This window comes from Perca fluviatilis, chromosome 3 (assembly GCF_010015445.1).
Source record: "Perca fluviatilis chromosome 3, GENO_Pfluv_1.0, whole genome shotgun sequence".
Classification (NCBI taxonomy): Eukaryota; Metazoa; Chordata; class Actinopteri; order Perciformes; family Percidae; genus Perca; species Perca fluviatilis.
Genome location: NC_053114.1, coordinates 3,502,210 through 3,527,820, shown reverse-complemented (window position 1 = coordinate 3,527,820; position 25,611 = coordinate 3,502,210). Strand labels below are relative to the sequence as shown.

Genomic DNA, 25,611 nt, shown 5'->3' with positions numbered 1-25,611 from the left:
GGGAATACCTTTATGTAAAGGAAAACATAGGGGGCAATTCAAAACACAAAAACATAATGGAATATATTGCAATAAGGCTCTCAGGCATTCTGTATTGCATTCATCTATTTATTGTCCTTTGGGTCGACTTTTCTAATTATATGAGTCAGCATCATTTATTCTTCCCTCCTGTTTTGCGTCTTTTGTTGGGGAAGTAACCTCCTTAAATGTGCATATGACAATTATTCACCTCAATGATACATTCATTCATTTTAATGAATTAATAAACCCCTGGACTGTAATATTTCAGGAAAAAATATGAACGAGAGTCAATGGAGAGATAATAATTATTTTTTGATCCTGTTTGAATTGAGCCATGGATTAAAAATATGATGTTCGTCAATTTAAAACATTATTTTTCAACCGAAGAAAGTCTCAGTTTGTTGTTAAACTGGTGAAGTATAAGACTGTGAAAATACGTAATTAGAAAGACTACACACACATGGATGACGCCTGGCTGAAGCTCCGATGTCTGTGTGTATCGTAGCGGGGATGTAACGTTACTCTAATGAGCAGAGGATCTCGCTTGTTCTTTTGCTTATCTGTTGAAAACACTTGACTGGATAAAACACAGCAGGTTAGATAATGTTACATGTGTTGTGGAACAGAGCTAAGCTAGCTAGCTAGCAAGCAAGTTGAGCATCAAGCTAGGTGAGGTAGATTGTGTGAGACGGGACATGTAGTTCACTGAGCGGTTTCACACAAAACTACGAGGTCATATGACAAACCTTTCTTCGGTTGAAAAATTATCTTTTAAATTGACTAACATCATATTTGTAATGACCAAAAAATGATTTGCCTCTCCCTGTTCACTACTGTTCATATTTTTTCCGAGTTAAAGTGATGGTTCGGAGTAATTCACCCTAGGGTCCTTTGCACCATGACCTCGAGCCAAACACCCCCCCAGAAGCTTTTTTCACCTGGGTCTAACACTGGGCGAGTTAGCGTGAAGCTGTTAGAAGCGTTAGCCAGCTGGACTAATCGCCACGTTCTTAATAACCCCTATTTCGAAATGATACCAAAGGTCTGTACACTAGTATATATAGGTTTGCAACTCATAAAACGATGGATTGGAAAGTTTGTAAGTACACCATAATTTTGAACACTTGCCTGCTCTCTTCTGCTCTCTGTTGCTGCTGCTGAGTGCTTAGGGCCGTCTATAAATTACTACACCGAAAAGAGATACAACAAAAATATGTATTAATTTAATGATTAAATAAGGTAATGTCTCCAAACTTACCTCAATTATTACTTGTCTCCTGCTAGTTATACTACAGCACTTACTTTAAAAAATAAGTTAAATTAAAAAATATTTTTGTTGCATCTCTTTTCGGTGTTTTAATTTGTAGACGGCCCTAAGCACTCGTCTTACAGCAGCAACAACAGCAGAGAGCAGAAGCCAACAGGCAAGTGTTATTTACATAACCTTCTGGTGTACTTACAAACTTTACAATCCATCGTTTTATGAGAGCATAACCTATATATACTAGTGTAGACCTTTGGTATCATTTTGGGCATTATTAGTGGGGTCATTTCAGAGATACAAACGTGGGTCCGTTAGCCCCTGCGCTAAGCTATTCAGCAGCTAACGCTACTCTACGCTAACTCGCCCAATGTTAGACCCAGGTGAAAAAAGCTTCTGGGGGGGTGTTTGGCTCGAGGTCATGGTGCAAAGGACCCTAGGGTGAATTACTCCGAACCATCACTTTAAGGTCCTATGAGGTCCACCGGAAGGGGCGGGACTTCGGCTCTCCATTGGGCTGTGATTATGGGGCGTGTTTCAACCGAACCAGGAAAGAAAATGCCTCTGCACTCCAGTGGATCGACCTAGAACCAATCAGAGCAAAAATTAATGCGCTGTCGCTATCTTCTATAACAGACCAAGGGGGTAAGCTTTGCTTCAGAACTCGAGCCTTCGATGGCGCCATTTTGTTGCTACAAAGGTATCTCCTCTTGTTAGCATTCCATTGACCGCCATTTTTTTTTTACGTCACTTGACTGCGAATAACTTTACATCTGAAGCGTTTAAAGACTCTATTTGTCCGTTGTTTATTTCTAAAGAAACACAACAATGTATAAAAGGCTCCATTACCTTGTACCTCACGTTATGGCTCCGTAGCAGACGCTTTTGTAAAAATAGGCTAACGATTGGGTCATAACCACGAGACTTACTGTCGCATAGTAGAGGAATTACCGTATAGTACAGGAGAAGCTCACAGGCAGTTTTGACTTACGTTAGCTGTTTAGGTTTAATTACTAATGTTAACTAGCATTTTAGTTAGCAATAATTAGCCTGTGCCTATGTTATCTCCTTACATTTACCTACACTCTCCGTCTCTGTAAGATTGGGAATGATTGAGATTTCTCTTGGCACAGCTACCAAAAGACTTCACACTTTCAGACAGGTTGCTCACGTCACATTTACGTTGTCTCTCTCAGTTGGAGGCTGCTCAGTAAAGCTGGCCATCACTGGAAAAGTGCTTCTAACAGACTTCACTGGTCTCCGTCCAGAGACACGGGCTCTGTTGGTCCATTATATATATGTCAATGTCTATAACATACACGATGGCAGCCATCTTTGTTGTAAACAAATTCAACCCAAGTGCTCTTTGGTGACGTGGTTGATCATGTTACTGTTGATCATCTGTCCATCATCGTATAAAGCCCGCCCCCTGACAATTTGATTGGTCCGAACAGCTCTGGTTTCGAGCATAGTTGCTCCACAACGGATCAAGTCCAGACCGAACTTCCCGACCTCACTTAGCCCCAACCACAAATGTTGTGGGCGGGGCTAAGTTCGGCTGGCATCCAGGCTAGCATTTAGCAGCTAAAGAGCCAGATATTTCCCTCAGACATAAACAGAGAGAGAACATTACACCTAAATTAAACCAAAATTGTTGGATGGATGAAAAAAGGAGACATATTCCCAATTGTATCAACACAAGTGAGGCAAGAAAATGTTGTTATATGTGTTTGTAAAATGTTTGCACGCGACTTAAGCAAACTTAGCTGTGCTAAAATGTAATAGCTAACAAACACAAGAAACAAAAAGGTGTATAGCGAGTGGTAGGCTATACCATGAGAAATGTGAACATCCATGAGACTGGATCATTTTTGGAATCTGTTGTGTTAAGGGAAGAAGCTAGCTAAGTCTTTTTTAAGCTACAAACATTTGGTGGCCACATTTTAAAACAACAGGCGGTAAACATACTGTAAGTGAATATTTTATATTGACAGCAGGTAACGTTAGCCTAGTGTTAGCTAGCAGCTGGATTAAACAGGGTAGAAATGCTGACAGCTAAACGGTGTAAAGTGTGACTGTATTTAACTGTAAAGGATTCCTATGGCGGGACGTCCTACAGTCACCACCTGCTAAAATACCCTTTTCCTATCTAGTGGATGTTCAGCAATTCATTGGTGAAATAAGTTATTGTTAAAAGTTATTACATTATAAATAACTTATTTAATTTTGACCATAGGCCTTAGCAATAAACCTGTTCTCTCTTTTTTGTTAGATATATTGAGTTCTCTTTTGACTAGAACTAGACTAAAATGACGAGACTTTTAGTCGACTAAAACTTGACTAACAAAAAAGAATATGTGAATGACTAAATATGACTAAAACTAACAAGGACATTTGGCACAAGACTAAGACTTAATTAAAAATAGGTGACAAAATGAACACTAGCAGATACACAAATTATGTTTCTCTTTTGTTAACATTGTTAGGGCATTTGTGCTGCATTCGGTGGTGTCGAAATAATTGGAAAAATTAGTTCCCATGAGGGAAATTTCTCATTGCATTAACATTTTTAGAGAAGTGGAGGTCTGTGCTCTCTGAGTGCCCTTCTTGTTAATAAATTAAATAATGTATTTGTGACCTATTAGTTTTTTAAATGTTCATGTCTTCAGTAGGAACAAATGGGCACCACAGACAGAGTAGGGAAGTCGGAAAGTATGGAGAGATGGACTAATGGATAGTTGGTTTTTCGTATTTTTATGGGATCTGTTGACAATATGTATATCCTTTAACACTTGTGTTGTCCTCAGGTCAAATTTGACCCATTTTCAAAGTTCTTTTTAAATCAGAAAAATTGATTTCTTTCAACCAAATTGCCCAAAAATAACATGGATGCATGGATGTACGTTGTAGGAACCCATGCAACGTACATGGCAGGCAAAATTAATGATTACTTGAATTTTGGGTGTTTTATTCAATTTCATAGCATTTGAAAATGCTATATAAATAATTTCCACTTTTTTTAAACTCATAAATTAGGTATAATGTCATTTAAATGAGATTTATTGACCATAAATAAAAACAAACGTTGAAAAAAGTGACAGAAACGTTTAAAAAAGGGTCAGAAGCATAGAAAAAAGCCCCCCAAAAAGTGCACAAAACGACAGGAAGACAACACAAGGGTTAAGTTAGGACCATTGTCATCTGAACTAACTCGGTACGAATGTGTCAGACACCGTCACCCCTTAAGACATGTCACTAGCATGTCTGCTTTTCTTTATCTCATCCCCAGTGATGAATGCCTTTTCATTCAAAAAGCTTGCAGCCCTCAGAGGCTCCTCCATTTACTGATCACGAGGACTCAGACGAAGACAAAATAACTCATTTGGTGTCAATTACGCCTGCGACGGGATGTGAGAAGGTGTTGCATTTATTTTCGGTCTTTGGTTAACAACTTAGTCTGAGTCACAAAAACATCTCATTAAAAGCAGCCGTTTCTGTAATTTTGGTGTTTGGATCAAATCCATCACCAAAAAAAAGCCCTGCGGTGCTGCGAACAATGAATTTCCTCTCGGTGTGATGACACCATTGCCCTGTCAGTTTCTTATAGGCTCTACAGGCTGCTCGCTAACTTCCTCTTTGCTCATTTGGCTTCCTGGCAATCAGCCAGAGCCCTCTCTCCCCACCTCCCATGCTTCATAAGACCGCTCTGCTGCCTGTCCCATGTGAGACAGGAAGCATGGCCCTATGGACAGTGACCTCACTGCAGGAAGAGAACGCCGGGTGTGTGTGGTGTGCTGTATGTGTGTGCAGAATTGCAATTCTCTAATTCTCTCCAGATAGTTCAGACAGCATAGCATGTCACAGTCGCCGCACAAAAAGCTTACAAAAAAACTTCAGAGCATATTTTCAGAGCAATTTTTAATGTGTACATGTCCAGCATGGCTTTGTTAACACACTCAACTAGAGGTGAACACACAACAACACAAATGTATAAAATCTTACGTTTTCTACAGAAAAAAAAACCCCACTAACAACCAATCAACAAAAAAAAGAGAATTGGAATGTTAACAAAAAAAATATCCTATCAAGTTTGGAGAGACAAAAAATGCACAAAATACAATCAAAATAAGACAATTATCAAAGATAAACAATAACCTCATCTGTTTTTTATTGACTGCTGCTTTTTTTTTTCCTTTTTGTTCTTATCCCAGTCAAGGACGATGGTTAAGTTTTTTTTTCTTCTGAAAGTCACTGAACCATTACTCAGGTAGTAATGAAGAGAGGCTGAGTGTGAGATGCCAAGTTCCACTACTGACGGTCAGTGTGAGAAATAACTGAATCCATCCGACTCTACTCTCTACTGTAGCTGCGGTTAGTGGATGAAAGCAGTTTTCTTGAGCGGGGCTGCTCAAGACTTCCAATGCCTGTCTGAAGCACCGTGAGAGCTGATCCGATGCACTCGTCCCGACTCAGATGCTGAAAGCCATTTGTCAGCCACCTTTTCTGTCTCGTCCCCCGCGGGGTGTGTAGTCGAGTTAGCCGAGTGGTGCTAAAATGAGTGGTTTCAGAGTGGATGGTGGGGGGGCGGGGGGTGGGGGTCAATGCAAGGTGAGATGCACTCTGGGAAAAGAGAGAAGCATCTGGACAACCCACGATCCTTTTGGGTTCCAGCCATCATAAGCCACAAGGTTGACCCAAGTGGAAGTGAAACAGAACACAGTCGTACTGCATGTCACGTTGGACAGATCTTTTTTTTTATTTATTTTTTTCCTCCTTTGTCCTGTTCAGTCCGTTATTTATTGATCCGGTTTTCCCCTGCCGAGCTAGACTTTGCACAGGGCTGATGCAATGACTTTTTGAAGCTTGCCGTTATTAAGAAGTGCAGGTATACGCGGTGACCTCAGGAAGCTGAAAACACAACACAAGTGCACAGAGTGGAGAGCGCAGACACGGCTAGAAGCGTACGTGCCTTCTGAGTGATTGTGGAGATTTTTTTCACCGAGATGTTCATTATAATAAAAGACACAAAAAAAAAAAGCAAGGTATAAAGCCAAAACAGCGGGGCTGAATAAGGAACGATTAACATGCAGTGTTTACAGAAACCCATCCTGAGAGAGATGAAAGCTCAGACAAGCTCAGCGATGCCCTAACCTTACCTCAACTTTGCATATCGAGGCAATGCACTCCAAAACGAACGGGGCAATATGAACATAAAATAACTTAGGTACAGTGTTTGGAAGCGAATCCTTCCACATTATTAGATGTTGCTGAACAAGGAGGTGGATCTAAAACCAGGCTCTGCTGTGTGAGGCTGGACCTTGGCCTGGACTAGTTTCCTAAGGAGGGGGGAGGAGGAAGGTGAGGTTGGGGAAGACAATAACGTGTTTGTGTGTGTGTGTGTGTGTGTGTGTGTATTAGGGAGAGGGGAAAATAGGCGCAGGAGAAAGAGAGTGTGTTTCTGAGAGAGGGAGAGAGAGTGAGAGAGAAGGCCATTGTTGTTATTATGATCCCCTCGGGCTTAGTGGGCAGGGCTGGGCTGGTGTGTGTGTGTGTGTGTGGGGGGGGGTGATAGAGAGAGTGTGGGAGATTTACAGTCAGGAAACCGGCCTTCGCTTATGGAGAGTAGAGCTGATTAACTAAACACCTCGACACAAACACACACACACACACACACACACACACACACACACACACACACACACACACACACACATCAATCAGCGTGGACAGCTTTCTTTCCCAGCGTTTTCAATATTTTTCTCTTGTGCTTGCTGTCCTAAGACAAGGATTCCCTGTCAGTGTCACCCTACAGAGAATCTCTCGAGCTGCCGGATCGCAGAAACTGTGATTTCAAATTAAGAAAACTCAGGTACGCTACATTTTGTTTCAACTTTTGAGTGGTTACTTCAGCTTTTGAAGTGGGTAACTCCCAGTGGGATTGCTGTGTGGAAGTCACAGTGGAGAAAAGGAGGGGCTGATAAACGAGAACTCCGTACACACAATGCTGTGTCGAGTACAATGAGTCGACATTTTCTAAGCCTGTCCAGACACTAGGCTGTCTAAGCACGGATGTGCCTGGAGGACCAATGGAAGAACAGGACAGGAGAGGAGAGAACAGAGGAGGGGTGAAGGGGGTGCTTTAACGCTGATTAGCTACGTCCATCAACCTTCCCCCACCCACCCCCCAAACCCTGATGGTGAGGAGGTGAGCGATGGACACAGGACACCGTTTCCTGGCAACAGCTATTGACTGGCCACAGATCAATCTCTAGACTTCTGGTGACGGCTTATTGTGTTCTTCCTTTTTCTTCCTTGCAGTTAAGTGTCGTGTTAACTCTACCGCCTGTCTGCGTGGGTGTCTCACCTCAACCTGTCTGCACCTAGCTGGAGGGGAGGTAACGGAACAGCCGTCTTGTGTATCGGCACCGTCTGTCAACGTACAGCGCGACTGGCGCGGGAGGACGGAGGACGGAAGAAGTTGCCACTGCGAGCGGTGGTGGAAGAGGTATTAAGATCCTTCACTTATCATCATCATCAGTTGTAGCGAACTGTAGTTTTTTATATTGTAGTTTAATTTATAATAAGACATTGTATTTTAGAAACTACATGTGTTTTGTAAAGTAACTACAGCTGGCAGGTGAATGTAGTGGAGTAAAAAGCACAATATTTCTTTCTGAAATGGAGCGGAGTAGAAGGAGAAAGTGGCACGGAAAAGAAAGGACTCAAGTAAAGTTTACTTGTACAGTACAGTACTTGAGTAAATGTACTTAGTTACATCCCCCTTAGCTACGTGTAACTGGGTATATTCGCAACTACAAGTGAAGCACGTACAGCAAGTATTGCTGAAAAAGCTCTGTCTTGTATGCTAAAGTTTCCTCTTTGGCAGGAACTGTTGTTGAGATAGCAGGAGAATTTGGGTAAGAGCTACTGCCAGCGGGATAGAGCCATCAAAGTTCTGTCTCTCTCTCTCTCTCTATACACCCTCCTTATTCCTGAGATCCAAGCTTAGCAAGTCAGGGGTCAGCCTCCCTCCCCCTTCCCTTGTCTCAGCAACAAGAAATTCAGTCTCTCTTCACCCCCCACCCCACCCCCTTCCACATCTGTAACATGAGCCGGCTGAGCTAAGCCCCCTCTGGTCAGATTGGCAGCTTACTTCCAAATGCTACCTCCGATAAGCCTTCCTTCCATTCTTATGTGAAGTTGCACTCTCAAGTCGTCCACTCCTACACTCTCTGTCTCTCATCTCCTCATCAGGCTGCTTTTTTAAACTCAGACTTTTTATTTAGAAACTAGCGATGATTAGATCATTTCACATTTTCCACTGCCGCTACACGTTTTAAATATCTTGAAAATGAAGGGCTGCTTATGCCGCAGAAATATGGGTTAATGTCACAAACATTATTGAACATGTATTCACATGGGTCAAGGGAAATTATCTTCTCTTTGTCGAATAGTTTTACTCTTAGTTAAACATTGTTTTTTTCCATGGCAGCCATTAGTTTCCATTCATTTCTGTACAGTATAAAAATCAGTAAACTCAAGCAAACTCTAAAAGAACAAGTGCTTTGTAGTTGAGTTGTATGATCCATCCAAGTGAATTATTTTTTGCATTTTAATAATTTGCATGATTTTCATTCTCTACAAAAATAAATGGAAATCAATGGCTGCCAGGAACAGCAGAAAAAAATACATCAAACATTTTTAAGCTATAATGAGTAGTTAAGATGGACATTTTTTCGGTGCCCACACTCCCCTTCGACCCATCTCTGATCTTGCGAGATGAAAGGGGTGGAGAGGGTTTTGGGAGTTCAAGGTTTAGTTTAGGGTTTGCGGGGGTTAACAGCATTTGCACACACCTGCTGTTTTTTAATGAAGAGGATTAGAGCCTGCGTGGCCCGAGCCCACCCTGGTGCTTACAGCTACATTATATTTACAACAGATAGACTGCAGCTCATCTGTGAAGTTCCTCAAATTGTCCTTTGAACAAAACACTAGCAGTAAAAAAAAGTCCGTTAGAAACGGCACGGTACGTTAGCTGCCCCCTGCCACTGCTGTAACATGTGTGGTGTTACATCCTGTTCCTACGTTTAAGGCCATGGCTTTGCTTTGTTTCTTTCTTGTTTTATGTCACACACACACACATACACACACACACACACACACACAGTGATGTGCAACGAATGCCCCTTCTCTTGTGTTATTTCACAGTGAGGTGACATTTTTAAATGAACCATTAGTCTGTCTCCTCTCTTGCAGAAAGGAAAGAAAATGTCTTATTGTTGACTGAAAGGAAGCCACATAAATGAAAGTTAAGGGAAGAGATCCCCTTTCAAGTCTGTACCCTTTCAGCCAAAGAGGATTTTAAATGGTTTCCAAATAAGGAAAAGAGACGAAGGTAGACCGATTGTCCAACTATGTGAGCAGAAGGAAAACAAGGCATCTGTAGTCAGAATTTAAAGGATAATTACTATTTATTACAACTTGGGACAATTTATATCTATTATTATAACATTGTACTTGTTTTAAAGACTGCACACAACTACGGCAAGTGTGGTAGGTCAAAGTAGAACCAGGAAGGTGGTATGTGAACTTGAATGTTTACAACAGACGGTCTGTGGTAATCATTTTACCGTCTGTCTTCATATTTTGTCAGGTCTCTGTAAATTATAGAGTTTGGCCTAGACCTTCTCTATCTGTAAAGTGTCCTGAGATAACCCCTGTTATGATTTGACACTAGAGCTTAAATTTATTTTAATTTAATTCCCAGATCTCAGCAATTCACTTGATGAGTCCAGTGTTATTGTTACTGTTGAAATTACCATTCAAAATAAGATTGAAGTCGTAATAAACTATAATTATCCTTTAAAACCAAAGTGGTGCCTGTATGATGACATACTAAATTCTGCTCCAACCTTCAGAGTTACACCCCCAGCCCAGTCTCTGTCAGAGGGAGTCAAAGGGAGGATAATATCCAGGCTCAATGCCTCAAAATACCTCTGAATGTAAACTGCCACGAAATATCTGTTGTAACTTAACCCTGTTTCTCTCTCGCTCACCTCCCACCGTGTGACACACTGTACTGCAGAGCAAAGGGAAGAGATGGAGCAAGACGAAGGAGAAGACGACGATGGTGAAAGGGGGAAGGAACGCTACCGAGCCCCGCTTGAAGCGTAGTGGTCCGTCTACAAATGGCTTTCTCGTTTCGAACCCTTTGCATTTCTTTCTTTTGCGGCAACTGTGATAATGTAAGCAGATGTGGAGTCGGCGGCGGCGGCGGCGGCGAGGACAAAGCCCCTACAGAGATCAGGGGAAGGAGGAAGGCGGTGCAGAGATGGGAGAGAGAATAGAACGCTCTTCCTGGTTCAGAAATAATAATAACAACAACATAAAGTCACACAAAATGAACCAAAACATGAAGAAAAAAAAACAATGTGCAAACTTCTCTCATATAAATAGACTACAGTCAACGCATTGTAGAGCACCATGGGAGACAGGAGGAGGTTAGGGTGGTGTGTGTAGGGGTATGTATAAGTAAGACATAATCTATGCTTGCTTCTAGTGTATGTGTGTGTGTGTGTGTGTGTGTGTGTGTGTCAGTACGATATTGGATCTACTACCACAAGTTTGCGGGAGCCACTGAGCACAGAGACTGTAGACAGATGGGTCGCTGGGAAGAGGCTTGGATTAGAGGAGGGCGGTGTCTAAGGTCCAACTTTAGGTTCATATAGTTCAGTGTCCCTTAACGTCAGGGGTCAGACCCAGTCCTGCAGCGAGCGCTTGCAGTGCACCAGCAGCCGCGGCGCCCCTTTGCTCTGCAGCGTGTTGATGATGGCGTAGATCAGCCCCAGGATGCACAGCACCAGGACCAGCGGGATGGTCACCATCAGGATGTTCATGGTCCGCTCCTCGCTGTCGTCCACCTTCAGCACCACGTCCACCTCGTTGGTGTCCTCCTCGCGTCCCTCGCGGTCGTCTTCGTCTTTGTCGCCGTCGGCGTCCGACCCTTTGCCCGTGTCTTTGTCCGTCCCGCCGCCGTCCGTCCCCTCTCGGTCTTTGCCCTTGTCGCCGTCGCGTCCGTCTGCGTCCGGGTTGAACGGCGGGCGGTTCACGTCTGGGTATTTGCGCCCGGCGTCTGTGTCCGTGTCTCTGTCTGGGTCCAGGTCCACGCTGCAGCCCATGAAGTCTCTCAGGATGGACTTGGGGTAGCCTGGCTCGCTCTTCATGCGGTGGTTGTCAAACTTCCAGTACTTGGAACCCTTGTAGAAGAAGGTGTAGGCTGCAGGAGGCATGGAGAGCAGAAGGTGTCAGCCAGCATAACCATTTGAAGACATACAACGTGAAGGAATAGTTGGACATTGTCTTAACTCTTGCCAAGGGTTAGGGTTAAAAAAAAAAAAAAAAAAGTCTTTCAATTAGAGATGAGGCTCCGATACTGCCTAAAACGCTGGTATCGGTATCGGGAAGTACTGGAATTTATGCACGATCCGATCCGATACCACGTAATAAAGCCCTAAAGAAAATCTATGTTAAAGTAGTTTATTTATGTTGTTTTTCCGTTATAACTGACGGTCAAACTGGAGAATAAAAGAAAGTTCTACGGCATTCATTGTTTGTGTTTGTTCATGTTTCACAAATAATTTAACCTGAGCCAGACCGACAACAAAGATAGAAATCATATCACATCCATACAGGGATAGTAGTATACAGTTGTTAAAACATAAAAAAATATATGACACACTGGTATCAGATCGGTACTCGGTATCAGCCGATACGCAAGTTCAGGTATCGGAATCGGTATCGGGAAGAAAAAAACGGTATCGGACCACCTCTACTTTCAATCTTGGTCTCAATCACCTCATCTAACTCCCTGCAAGAAAGCAAATCATTTGTATTTCTCAAAATGTCACACTAATTCTATAATAGCTTCAAAAATGTACTCGAAAGTGTTTACTTATCCATACTGCTTGGAGATTGCGTGACTCCTCTCTATTTTCAATCCAACCAAGCACAGCAAAGCAAAAAGCATTTCACGTGTAGACGAAATTCTCACACACACCATCCCCTCTTCCTCCTGATGATTGTATGACCACACCCTGATTCTTTGTTTCAGGCATGTATCTGTCGGCCCTAGCCCCTCCTTGCCCTTTTTACACACACACACACACACACACACACACACACACACACACACACACACACACACACACACACGCACACACACACACGCCACAGTTAGCTCTCCTCTTTTCTCACCTCCATCATCGCTGAGGAAGGCCCCCTTGGGAGAGGAGGGCACTGATGCTCCCCAGACGCTGATTGGTTTCGGGTAGCCCCGATCAGCCAAGCGTGACTGCTCGTTGAAGCGCCAGTACCTGCAGACAGCGACGGAGAAGATGGTTATTACCGTTTTAACAACTGTCTAAACAAGAAAGGAGCAGACTTCTTACACAGTACAGTACACGGTGGGCCTCTATGCTGTGTGTATATAACAGTACAGTTTCCACAGAACATTCAAATCTGCTGCGACTGTAAATGCACTAGAAAGTCAGTCAGTCATACAGTGCTTAGCGAGGGCTTATTGGATTCACAGACCTAAAGTGTAATCATTTTCCTATGAGTATTTTCATATGTTACCCTTGCACACACTTGTTATTTCTGTTCTATAGCAGGGCAATTGTTCACAGAACTTTCTTACTTAGTTAACTACAAGCTTAAGCTTAAGAGCTTAATACTCACAGGACAATGCATAACATACAGTATAACAACATGAAACTGTTCCTGTGATCTCAATCATTTGGTCTATCATTAGATGGAAATAAAAAAAAACTCCAGATGAATAGACATATACCCTTCTCACTGTATATTGTTGGGACCAAGCAGGGGGTTAAACATTGATTTCAACCAAAAATGGCTCAGATTGAGCTGACTGCAGAGACAAGGGACACAGGGAAGGCAGAACTAAGGGTCTTGGCCTACATGTGAATCCCAAAGCCAGTTTCACCAAACTCCTACAGGCTGCCACTTGGAAGCAGAGTCGCCAAAATGGAGATTCTACCTCCAACACATGGAGGGCAAGGCAGACTGGTGGTGAGACAAAGAACTGCTTCACACCTGTGACAAGGTTTGCGCTTTTCCCATTGGCTGTCGGGCCTTTGAATGCACCACCCCGCCACTAGGAGGTGGAGGAAGGATAAAAGCTGTCGGCGTCTGTGTTTCTTTGCTTTCCACGGTAACCCAGTTTACCGACAGGAGGTGCAGTAGTCCGGACTAGCTTAACCAGCGTCACCTCGCTGGTCGAGATTGAGCTGAGACATTTTATATCTTCCTGATATACAAAGGGGATCCGAGGGGATACTGACCCAGTATCTCCTCACATCTGCAACGGGTTTAATCAGCCCGGATTCAAGAGAAGGACTACGTTCCGCTCTTCTTGCTACGTCGATCTGGATCGCGTGTCGTCCACTGCTCTGGACGAAACGGATCGTTAAACTCTGGCGAGAGATTAACTACAAACAACACACAGTAAGGCTTTACACAGTTCTGGGCAGACGTTAGAACTAGTGTGTTTGGTTTGTTTTATTAATGGGCAAAGGGTTCGCTACCGCTTGTTGCCATTAATGTGATCTGTGATTGTAATCATGTATTGGCCCATATCTGGTTATTAATCTGTTTCTGTGAATGTATAATTGATCACGATACTGTTGATTATGTTGTGTTAAGTAGCTGGGTAAAACCGTAAGCGCTACCTGCTAAATCACTCCTTTCACGGAGTTTAGTTACTGTCTGCGAGACAATCGTGGAAATCAGCTGTTAGCCACTGAGGTGGTCATTATCGATAACTAAGATCAGAGGTTTTTTTCCCTCCTTTTACTCTTTTTCCTTTTACTAACACACACAGACACAAGCTAGCCACGTAGCTCCCGAGCTAACGCTGCTAGCTTAACCACGTGGGGTCGGCTTACGTTTGTACAGAGCTAACACACATGACCAGGGCTGGGTTAAGCGTGTGCGTTGCCTAGCAACCCCCTCGACCTTTTCAACCCCTCCTCGTGCACCCAGCACCACTACCGCCCTCTTGAGGCTAAATAGTTTTGTGCAGCTCACAGGAGTAGCCATTTTGGGAGTCGTTTTTGTGTTAGAACTACATTTCGACACCGCCCCCTTCACTTTCACTCACCCTTACTCACTCACTCACTCACTCACTCTCTCTCTTCTCTCTCTCACACACGCCCACACACACACACACACAGACGTGTCTATGACATAAGCTGCTTTGTTTTTGCTTTGTTCTGGTTGTGATATTGTAAAAAGGTATATACGTTTTATTATTGATTGGCTACTGATAATTGTGACGTTAATAAATTCGATTATACTTAATTAGCAGTTGCTTGTGATTATTTGTGTACTTATTGTAATAAATGCTGGTCGAACAGGTCTGTGCAGGTACAGGTCTTTATTAATATTGATAAAACATATTTGATAATTTGCCAATGATCAAATCTGTACCCTACTGGTATCCTACATACGTCAGCTTGTGAACTTATTTCCTGCCTATATTTGTTGGCAACAATAACATTAAATGTATACATTATTAAAAATACACATGAACGCTCTTTAAAGCTAAAATCAAACATCAATTATATAAATCAATCCAATATGTAACCGCTGTGTGAGGCTGTGTTTAAGCATGGTGATGCGTTGAGCTAAATGCTAACTTTAACATGCTCACATTTAGAGCTGAAGATCTTTGCCTGAACCCGGGTCCGGGCAGGTTCGGTCTTAATTTCAATCATTTTACACGGGCTTGGGATGGGCTTGGGCTTGCGCTCCTGGTTGCGCGGTAAATTAGCGGTCAGGTGATGCGTTTCGATTAGCGCGAAAATGGATACTGAGGAGGTGAAACGGAGGCTGGCCTCTGGAGGACTTATTTTATTTCTTTATTCCAACTTCCAAGTGGCCTATAACCTACGTTAGTATTGAATAAATTATTTTAAAAAATGTATAGATGACTCATTCTTGACAAAAGGCAAAAGAGCTGTGTGCGTGCGCACATTTGAATAATGTCGGTGTTAGTGCTCCGGACGGCGGCAGTCTCGTCTCTTTTTTCTTTCCCTCCCTTCTCCGCCGAGTGGCGTGCGTGCCCGCTCGCGGTGTGAAGCGCGTGTCCGCGCTATTCTCCGACATGCACTCTAACAATCACTGCTGGTAGACGGCCTTTTGTACAGTCGGGCTGTAAACGGGTTTGGGCTTTTAAAAAGCTGTCAATCAAAATGTACTTGTCAGGCTCGGGCCTTGTCCGGCCAAACTTTTAAGGCCCGATTACAGCTCTACTCACATTTATAATAATAACATGCTGATGTTCTGCAAGTATAATGTCCATCCATCTTATTTTTGCATGTTAGCATGCTAACATAGTACAGCTGACACAAAGTATAGCTGAGGTTGATGGGAATATCAGGTCATGAACCAAAGCATTGGACAAAACAATTTGAGAGCATACGCAATGCATTTAAAATTAGTTTGGTGGAATAATAGTAATTGAGATCAAGCTGGGGCTGTCTAACCTTTCAGAGCTAATCAAACTAGTGATATACTAATACATAATATACTAGCATACTGGGTAAACAACAGGGGTTTCATGTGCTGCTGACAGGTTGCAGGCTACGTTACCTGTCTCCTTGAAAGAAGTAAGTGAAGCCGGATGGCTCCCACCAGATGGCTGTGTCTATTCGGTCGTAGGGAATATCTTGACCATAATCAACCAGCTCCAATGGATAGCCCTGTTCCAGGTTAGCCTCCCTGAAAAGCCAGAATCTGTTACCTGAGGAGAGGAGAGGAGAAGAGAAGTGTAAATGGACTGTATTTATATAGTACTTTTCTAGTCTTAACGACTACTCAAAGTGCTTTGACATAGTACAGGAACCATTCCCTATTCACACACTGTGGCCCGAGGCTGCCATACAAGGTGCCACCTGCTCATCAGATAAACACTCACACACCAATGTTGCAGCATTGGGAGTAAGTCTGGGTCCAGTGTCTTGCCGAATGAAACTTTGACATGCGACTGCAGGCCCGGGATCAAACCACCAACCTTCCGATTGGTAGGCACCCGCTCTATCACCTGAGCCACAGCCACTGCAAGTGGTTAAATCAGTTAATTCCCTATCCACCCCCCACTAATAACCCTAATGGACTCTTGAAAATGTTAGCACACACAGTCATACTGTATAGGTCACGTACACTTGGTTAAACACACATCCACATACAGGAGCAGATGTAGCCATACACATTCTGCTCATGTGCACACATTTATTAATTTGCTGGCACAGAATATGTTAATAATTGAAACTAAATGAGGAATAAAAATAGAACAATGAGAACAATCAGAGAAACCAAACCAGCATTTACACACTTGTAAATTATAGCAATCAAAAACCACAGCAGAAACGAGTACATCATTGATTTAAGAGTGTTGGTTGAGCTTCTAATTATCCATTAGGAGCGGCTTGTCTCATGTCAGGCTGAAGCAGATTTTACTGTGTCAGACAGGGGGACTCCGTTCCTCCAGGCACCATTATATCTCTCCTCTTGGCTTCAATCCGCCTACCTAAAATGAAAGCTCTACACTCAGCATCTGGAGAGAACAAGAGGTTGACGCAATGCTTCCCAGGCTCCCTGTAGTGCTCAGCCCTGATGTAAAATCCCATGACTTACTCCATGACTTTCCATAACTGCGCCAGGGTGCATCAGTGACCTAAGGAGTTGAGTCCTTCCTGCTGTGTGACGGTTGCTTTTCTAAAGGGATAAACAGTTTGGTTTCTCTTACAGTTGGGCTTGTGTGGGATAAAAACAGCTGTGAAACCCCCTGGGTAAACCAACAGCTGTGTAAAAGAAGTGAATGAATCATTTTTTGCCTAGTTTACACTTCTGATGAAAGATATTCCATATATATTTGGATGCCATGTAATATGTCCAAAATCCTAGGCCCTTCTCAGTACATACAAATCCAAACTTGCTTTCTTGGTAGTCGGTCAACTAAGCTCAGCAGTCCAAATTCCAAACAAGAACGGACGCAGTAATTTTGTCTATGCAGAATATATACAGTGTGTGTAGATATGTGGCGTCTAAACTCTGGCCTTTTCAGGGCTCGACGCTAACTTATTTTCCCCAAGGAGCACGCGTAGAGAATTTCAGGGGCGCAATAAAAATGTATTTTTCTTGAATAAAAGTGATACGAGGAGACATTTACAAGGGAAGTGATTTCATTTATTTGAACCGTAGACTCTGCTGGTTTTGGGTTTGTTAGCTGCGATACTTGTCTGTCTCAACATTAGCTCCCAAAGCATCTCCAAGAACAAGAGCCCTTTTATTTTATTCCATTCCATACCATCCATCACATTTGCATTTGGACAAGTCTTGGCCCAGTCAAGGCCACAAGTCCATGAGAACGGGTACAGAAATTAAAATGCGGATTGAGAAAGGGCTGCTGTCTTCACGCTGACAGAAAGTCAAGTTGATCCGATTGGTCCATTTAAAGCTCTGTGTGTTCTCTCCCCCTTCTGGTGTGCTCTCAAGTCTGCCACTCCTTCCTCCCTTCTATCTCCCCTTCTGTTCATTTCTCTAGTTCTCTCTTTGCTAATGGCTTGCAGCCAAGTGTCACAGTGAGAGGCCGGCCGATGACATCATCCTCCTCATCATCAACAGCTGCCCCAAAGCCTGTAGCTCCTAGAGTCGAGCCGCATTAAAGACTCAGCTCTTTCTTTTTTCATTCAACAAACTTTATCCACCGTTGTAAAAGAGAAGTGGCTCTCGGTGCCTCACAGTATAAATAATGAGCTGTGTTTAAAGAGATTTATACTATATGTACTTTCTCAAGGAGGGGGGGTTGTTAAATAAAAAAAAAAAAAAAAAAAAAAAAAAAAAAAAAAAAAAAAAAAAAAAAAAAAAAAAAAAAAAAAAAAAAAAAAAGAAAAAAAAAAAAAAAAAAAAAAAAAAAAAAAGAGATATAAAAAAAAAAAAAAAAGGAGGGGGTTGTTGTTTTTTGTTTAAAAAAGAAAAAAAAATAAAAGTGGTTTGCTTGTGGCCCACTCCCCAACACCCAAAACAAAAAAAAAAAAAAAAAAAAAAAAAAAAAAAAAAAAAAAAAAAAAAAAAGAGAATATGTTTCCTTAAAGAGCTGACATGCTGCTACATACTGTATGTAAGACAGACTGACTTATGATAAAAGCTGGATCTTATGTTCTACCGCTGCTGTTGGCATGGCAGAGGAAACTGCTCTGCTTCACTGGAAACTGAATCCCAACACTGGTGTTGTTTGTCATTGTTGCTTCTTAAGCTTAGCAGCGCTGTGACACAACGTTTGTATTTAGTTACTTTCCTGCATGCAGTATGGCAGCTACTATCCTAATTTCAAAATTGGACATATTCTCAAAGGCTGTTGTTGCTTCTGGAAGTCTGTCATGCTCTAAAAGATACAGATAATAACACCAGAAGAAGATTATTTAGAACAGGCCAAGGCCTGTTTTTACAGCAACAATAACCAGAAACATAGAAACATATTCATATTCCCTAAAGCAGATGGAGTGGAGGGGGGCATAAGACGAGTATGGATGAATTGGTGAATGTGAATCAGTTGGTTTGATGACCACTTTTATGAAAATAAATGTAGTTCAGATGCAAGAATTTGGTTTATTATTTGTTTTACAATAACTGCAGGTTTCCTGCCGTATTAAACTTGATTCAATACTTAATCCGTGACCTAAATGATAAAAGGTAAACTGTCTTTAGAGTGAGGATTTGATATTCACCCCCATTAGGCTGTAAGGTAAAAGGTAGCAATTCAAATGATGGACTTGAGTAACCTTGTTTCATTTTGGTGTCACAATTGGTCCATCTAGCCAATGTGGAACCAATATAAACAATAAATATACTAACATGTGCCCCAAACATAAAACCTTGTGTCGTCTCCCATTCTACCATGCACTTGTCGTCCTCCCTAAGGCATGGATACCCGACCCAAGCCCGACGGGTCCCGACGGGCCAGGTTCGGACAGATATTTAGAAATGATGGTCGGGTTCGGGTCGGGCTCAGTCACATCAGCGCGATAAGACATTTGTTGTAAAATGGTGCTGCGGCTCCTTTAAGAGAGCTCAGTGTGTGTGTGTGTGGTAAGTGGGCAGAAGAGAGATAGAGAAAGAGGAAGCAGATGTGTTGTAGATGTGAGAAAAAAAGTGGAAAAAATTTAAAAAAAAAAAAAAAAAAAAAAAAAAAAAAAAAAAAAAAAGGGGTTTTAAAAAAAAAAAAAAAAAAAAAAAAAAAAAAAAGGGGGGGGGGGGGTAAAAAAAAAAAAAAAAAAAAAAAAAAAAAGGGGGGGGGGGGGGGGGGGGGGGGGGGGGGGAAAAAAAAGAGGGGGGGGGGTTTTTTTTCTGTTTTTTCAATGTTTTTTCCGCTTTTTTTGACGTTTAACACTTCTTTTCACTACCATGTATAAACACCACAAACACCAAGTTATTACTAGTTTTACACTTATTTTTGGAATTCATGGTCAATAAACCTCATTTATAGGAAATTATACCTAATACTTGAGTTAAAAAAAGCAGAAATTATGAATTATTTAGACTAATATTAAAGGAAAGATAATCACAGAAGGGTATAAGTCAACATTCAGTTGAGATACTGTTTCGAAACATTTAAAAAAAAAATTCAAATGCTAAAAAATTGAATAAAACACCCAGAATTCAATGAGAGTAGAGATCCGATCATTTGTTGTACTTGCGAAGTGCGTTGCATGGAATCATCTGTGTTATTTTTGGGTAATTAAAAATTAGGTAATTAACAAGAAACTCATATTTCTGATATATCAATTTTGAAAATGGGTCAAATTTGACCCGAAGACAACACGAGGGTAAAACAACTTCAGGCAATGCAGCGCTTGTTTTCGGCTATAAAACTAACAATTTCTAACTTTGAGAATGTACACACAGCGAGGTGCAGACCAGTGTGAGCAGTGCAAGTAAATAAAAAAAACACACCACCCAACTCCCCTCCAGTACGCCATCCTTCATTCATCTAACGTGTGCTCGTGACTGTTTGCTGCTTACCTTTAAAGAAGACGAACCTGCCGTCGTGTCTCTCATAGGCGGCGTCTATGTCTCCAGGCAGACCCCTCCAGAAGTGACCGATGGGCATGGGGTAGTTATCCAGAACCCTGTTCCTACGCACCCGCCAGAACCAACGGCCCTGAGGGGACAACATTAACAAGTGTGTTTCAGTGTGGAAAACTCAGTAGTTTTTCTTCATTTTAGAAGGAGGCAGTGCAAATTGATAAAAGGCATGATTATACATGGGTTAAAAATTCCAGAACTAGCCAAAAGGCAATTTTTCATCAGTAGTCCCCTGGCCTTGATGCAGGGTTTTTCCTGCATAGAGTAATTTTTGGCACCCCCCAAAAAGGTTTTAGTCAGCCATAAAGGAAAATCACCAGCACCAAACTAAAAAAGAACTGAGAATTAAAATAGCAATTCAAATCCTCTCTTACTGTGTTTAAGATCAGTTTACCAAACGACCGTTGAACAAGCAGAACATATACATTTTTGTTTATCAAATTGTCAGAAATCACAGGTATATGCATAGATCTCTGTCAAATAAGGTAACACAGAATTGCCTTTACTGTACGCGGACCCATCATGCTTCCTGCCGTGCGTAGTCCCCCCACCCACCCCACCCCCCCATTCTGAGTCAGGAAAAACCCTGCGATGTTGAAAGAAAGAGACAACACAAGCAGAGCAGAACAAGACAGCACAGAAGCAAAAAGATTAGCAACAAAGCAGAAGAGGTTACAAGGTGAAACAACAGAGCACAGAGTACAAAGATTAGACAAGACACAGGAGCTGCTCTCTTTTTTTTTCCGTCAAATGGTTTGAACTAGTTGACCCAGTGTGGTCCGGCAGCGCTGTAGTAATGCTTGATGGTCATCATGCCAAGCAAAGTGTGGTCTGCCGGATAGCTAGACCAGAACGTACAATAAACTAACAATAGTGGAAGACTGGCCGGCTAATAATAGTCGGTCTCTGCTCTGGTGGCTTCATCGCACCCCCTTATTGCACTCTCTCTGTTGATCGCAGCCTGATACAAGATACATTCACTGTTATTGTTTTCATTATCAAGTCAGCGGCACAAATCAAGGGAAATCACTAGTAGCACATTTGAACCCAAGCACTGTATATCATACCTACTCTACATGCTGTGCACACAAGGCAGCAGACAGATTTACAGCAGAAGCGCTCCGACTCATTCATAAGTGGTGAGTCAGTAGCCCTGCTTGTCCTGGATAATGTAACGGTAAAATGCTCACTGCTGCTTCTTTCTGGCAAGCTCACGTAGGTTTGTCCTTCATGCAGGACACGCTGGCAGACAAGACGGCGCGGCACGGTATGGAATGGAACAGAACGGAGATGGGTTGGCGAGAGCTGAGAGAAACAGAACAGGGCCGAACTGAACACACTGCGTGCTCTTCGATTTGTGTGGTCTGACAGCTCTTTCCCTTGACCAGATTAAGACTGAGTTGACCATATTAGTCCTCGGCAGAACAGACCAGATCTCATTGTGGGAGTTCAATAATGAAAGCAGCTCCATGTGCTCTGCTGGCTGTCTTTATGTTCAGCCCTCTGCTGGGAAGAAATACTGTACAAAAAGTGAATAAAAGAAAATGACAGCCCTTCTTTCTTTCTTTTTTTGATGGACAGGACTTTGTGGAGAAGAGAGAGTGGTACTTACGTGCTACGGTTTCCTCCCACCCACACAGTACATTAAGTAAGTCATTTTGCCTATGCACAGTCATAGCAGAGAAGAGCATTGTCTACTATTAATAACTATAGGTTCTGAACTGTGGAGGCATCACTTTCAATTTTACATGACCACAATTCGAATATGAACACCACAGTCGGAAATGAATCCCAAGTCAAGCGCTACGTGAAGATAAGGGCATTTTCACGACGTTCGTTTGCTCTGGTCCAAATCAGTTGATGAGTTTGTAAACTTGGAGAAAAAAATTGGTGCCGGTCATGTGACCTGCAAGGGTTCATTTTACCGGTCAAATGGGAAAAGTTCCGGTCAAATATATTCCGAGTTTATTGCACTTAAAAAATTTTGATAGGCAGGCTATATAAAAAATAATATCATCAAGGGATGTAGATTTATACTATTTTTATTGAAATGTAGGCATACTTGCTGCAGGCGGAGAGGGCAAAATAATAATAATAATAAACCAATGCACATAATTGTGCCGATCTGAATTCAAATAGCCCTTTTTTCCATTTGCTAGGCAGAGGAAATAAAACAATACAAACTACAGTACAAACAAACTGGCTCATAAAATTATAAAGTGCCGACTTGAATCAAAATAATTGTAAACGAGTGTCTTTCTGCAACTCGCAATGCGCATAAGCCTTTGCCTACCCCAAGGCGACGTCACTGCGCTGTTTTGATGCGGTTCTAGCACCCCAGAGACAGGAATCCCGCGTGCTACTTTGGCCAGTTCGACCCATTCTGGAGAGATTTCACCATACTACCAATAAGCACTAGCCTGACGTGGTCAAACTCAGATTCTAGCCAGAATGCAAGTCTGACACTGCTCCACTGGGCTGTGATTATGGGGCGTGTTTCAACCGAACCAGGAAAGAAAATGCCTCTGCACTCAATTGGATAGACCTACAACCAATCAGAGCAACGGAGTATGTGACGTATGTTGAGTGACGCATAGTTGTCAACAGAACTCAACTGCATGCACGCGATGGCAGAATCTACACATCTCAATTCTCCAGCGACAGCCACCTTTGTTGTAAACGAATTCCACTCAAGACGTGGTTGATTATGTTACTGTCGATCATCTGTCCATCATCGTATAAAGCCCGCCCTGACAATTTGATTGGTCCAAACAGCTCTGGTTCGAGCATAGTCGCTCCACAACGGATCAAGTCCAGACCGAACTTCCCGACCTCAAATGTTGTGGGCGGGGCTAAGTTTGGCTGGCATCCAAGCTAAATAAGCACCACAGGCTGTTTCGAAGGTCAAGCCTCCGTAACCGGCAGAGAGCCGTCATCATACATGGCACGTAGATTGTGCATCTGTGGCATTAACATTAATGAGAGGGGCTGTAACTGGTGCCGACTCGTCCTCGCTGGCAATATCTTGGCTTAATTTTATGAAGTACTTTGCCATTGTTTCGCCATGGCTTGGGCTTTGACTTTCGTGCTTGTTCATTTGTAGTTTGTAAATCTACGGTATGCTTTTGCATTCAATCGGAGCGAGAATGCAACATGTAGTTTATTCGCTACAGTCTAGTCATTTTTTCAGTAAATAAAATATGATTGTTCATTGGTTTGAACATTGTAGAAGAAAAGATACGAAAATCACTGTAGCCTATTTTAACACAATTCAAATTGTGCAGAGGGAATTATTTTATTATTTGAATGTAAAGCTGCTGGTGGCACTAGGACCATTCAATTCTTTTCAAATTGTAAGGGCAATCCATCTGAAATCTGTTGAGATATTTTAGTGTGGATCAAAGTTGGGAACCGACTGACTGACAGACCTACATTGGATCTATAGAGCCACACCGCTTGGTGGCTAAAATTGAAAGCAAACAACAAAGCAAACAAAAGCAGTGAATAAACTAAACATAAACTAAACTAACAAACAAAACTACAATCCATTTGAATTAGCTACGAATGATGGATTTGACTGTTGGCACTTGGTAGGTAGTTGTTCCATTGTATTCACAATATTGAACTGATCACTAAAAATCTATGAATTGCCTTTGGTCTGCATTCCCTCTGATCAGGTCATAGTTTAAGAAGCACTGGTGGGCAAGGAAAAAGTTAATTTTGGACACTGATTAATGCCATCCAGACTAGCTTCATGACTGTGGATGAAACCCAAGAGCATCAACATTACTGACTGAGATGAAACCCAAGAGCACAGATATAACTGTTTGACCATGTGCAGCACTTGTCCAGGCAGCCGTACGCCAAGTCTAAAACTACTGGTCAGTGTCAAAAACACTTAAGAGTCTGAGATATGAGATATTCATAGACTGATCTCTGGGTGTCCGAGTGACAGGGCTCTGTTATAGTCTACCCTTCGACACTAATAATTCAAATAGAAACACCTGCATCAGTTATTTTATCAGCTCAAAGTACTTTTATATTTCACCCTTGGTCAAAGGGTTTACTGGGATCCGGTTTAAGATGTGGCCGAACGTCAGCTGTTTGAAATCCCTAGTGCTCCGGTTCCCTGTTTAATGTCAACATTTCAGATATCATGACAACATTTCTGGAAGTGAAGCCGAGGCTCCTGTACTGTAAAGCCTGGCCGCTCTCTGTCCAGCTCAGTCTAATATCTGCAAACCTCTTCAGTGTTCAACGCTGCCAACACTGGACACCTCCTCTGACCTCTCCCACTGACACACATCATTTCTTATCTCTGTAGAGCTGCACTATGTATAGAGCATCACTGTACAAATCCTGGAGGGGAGAGAAAATGTCATATGGAGGCCTATTTGCTGCTGAAATTTCAGTTAATTTAACTTTGAGAACGACCACATAAATATCTTGCATCATCGACACTGACCAGGAACTAGGGCTGCACAATACAGTATATATATATTTTTTTTATCGTCATACCGAATCGCCAAATCATAACGAAAGGCTGCGACAAATCGCGAAAGACAGAGAGAGAGATTTTTTGTAGTTAGTTTACAGAAAATAACAGTAGAAAACTGCACTTTTAAATGTAACTGACTGACATTCTTTTTTTAGTGGTGCAATTTATGTTCAATTTGTCGTAATTTTGTTTCCGTTTTTTTTAATTCAACAGAATATGTATTTTGTATTTTAGCAGAATACTGTAAGCAGCTGAAAGGCCAAACTGAGTACACTTTAATATGTTTATTTATCACAAGTAATTTTCTTATTGCGATACGTCAACAATAGGGTTGGGTACCGAGACACCGCGGTGCTAATACGGCACCGGTGCCTTAATGACCGTTATCTACCGGACTGAATGGCAACGCGGATTTCAGTGCCTCATTTTGGTGCCACTTAAATGCCTGCGCTTATCTCTGATGCTCCGAAACGGACGTTAGAGGGAACTGAAACATCGCTGCATGTCACTCTAATTAACACAACACTTGGCAGCAGGTAACGTTAGCATACCGTTAGCTAGCAGCTGGAGTAAACACGGTTAAAATGCTGACAGCTAAACGGTGTAAAAGTGTGTCTGTATTTTACTGTAGAGGATTCTAACAACAGACTGTAGCTGCCCTTGTCTG

At 42.2% G+C, this 25,611-nt stretch overlaps 1 protein-coding gene across 1 annotated transcript in view; it reads right to left on the bottom strand.

Moving 5' to 3' along the window:
• Positions 1–9,734: 9,734 nt before the first annotated feature.
• Positions 9,735–25,611, bottom strand: part of mmp15b (matrix metallopeptidase 15b) — a 36,790-nt gene continuing 20,913 nt past the window's right edge. Inside the window, exons 7-10 of the mRNA XM_039794972.1 lie at positions 20,384–20,522; positions 15,953–16,103; positions 12,536–12,654; positions 9,735–11,558 (exon numbers count right to left, since the gene is read on the bottom strand). Of these exons, the coding sequence (XP_039650906.1) occupies positions 11,035–11,558; positions 12,536–12,654; positions 15,953–16,103; positions 20,384–20,522 (933 nt within the window). The 3' untranslated portion in view covers positions 9,735–11,034. The remainder of the gene's footprint in view (positions 11,559–12,535; positions 12,655–15,952; positions 16,104–20,383; positions 20,523–25,611) is intronic.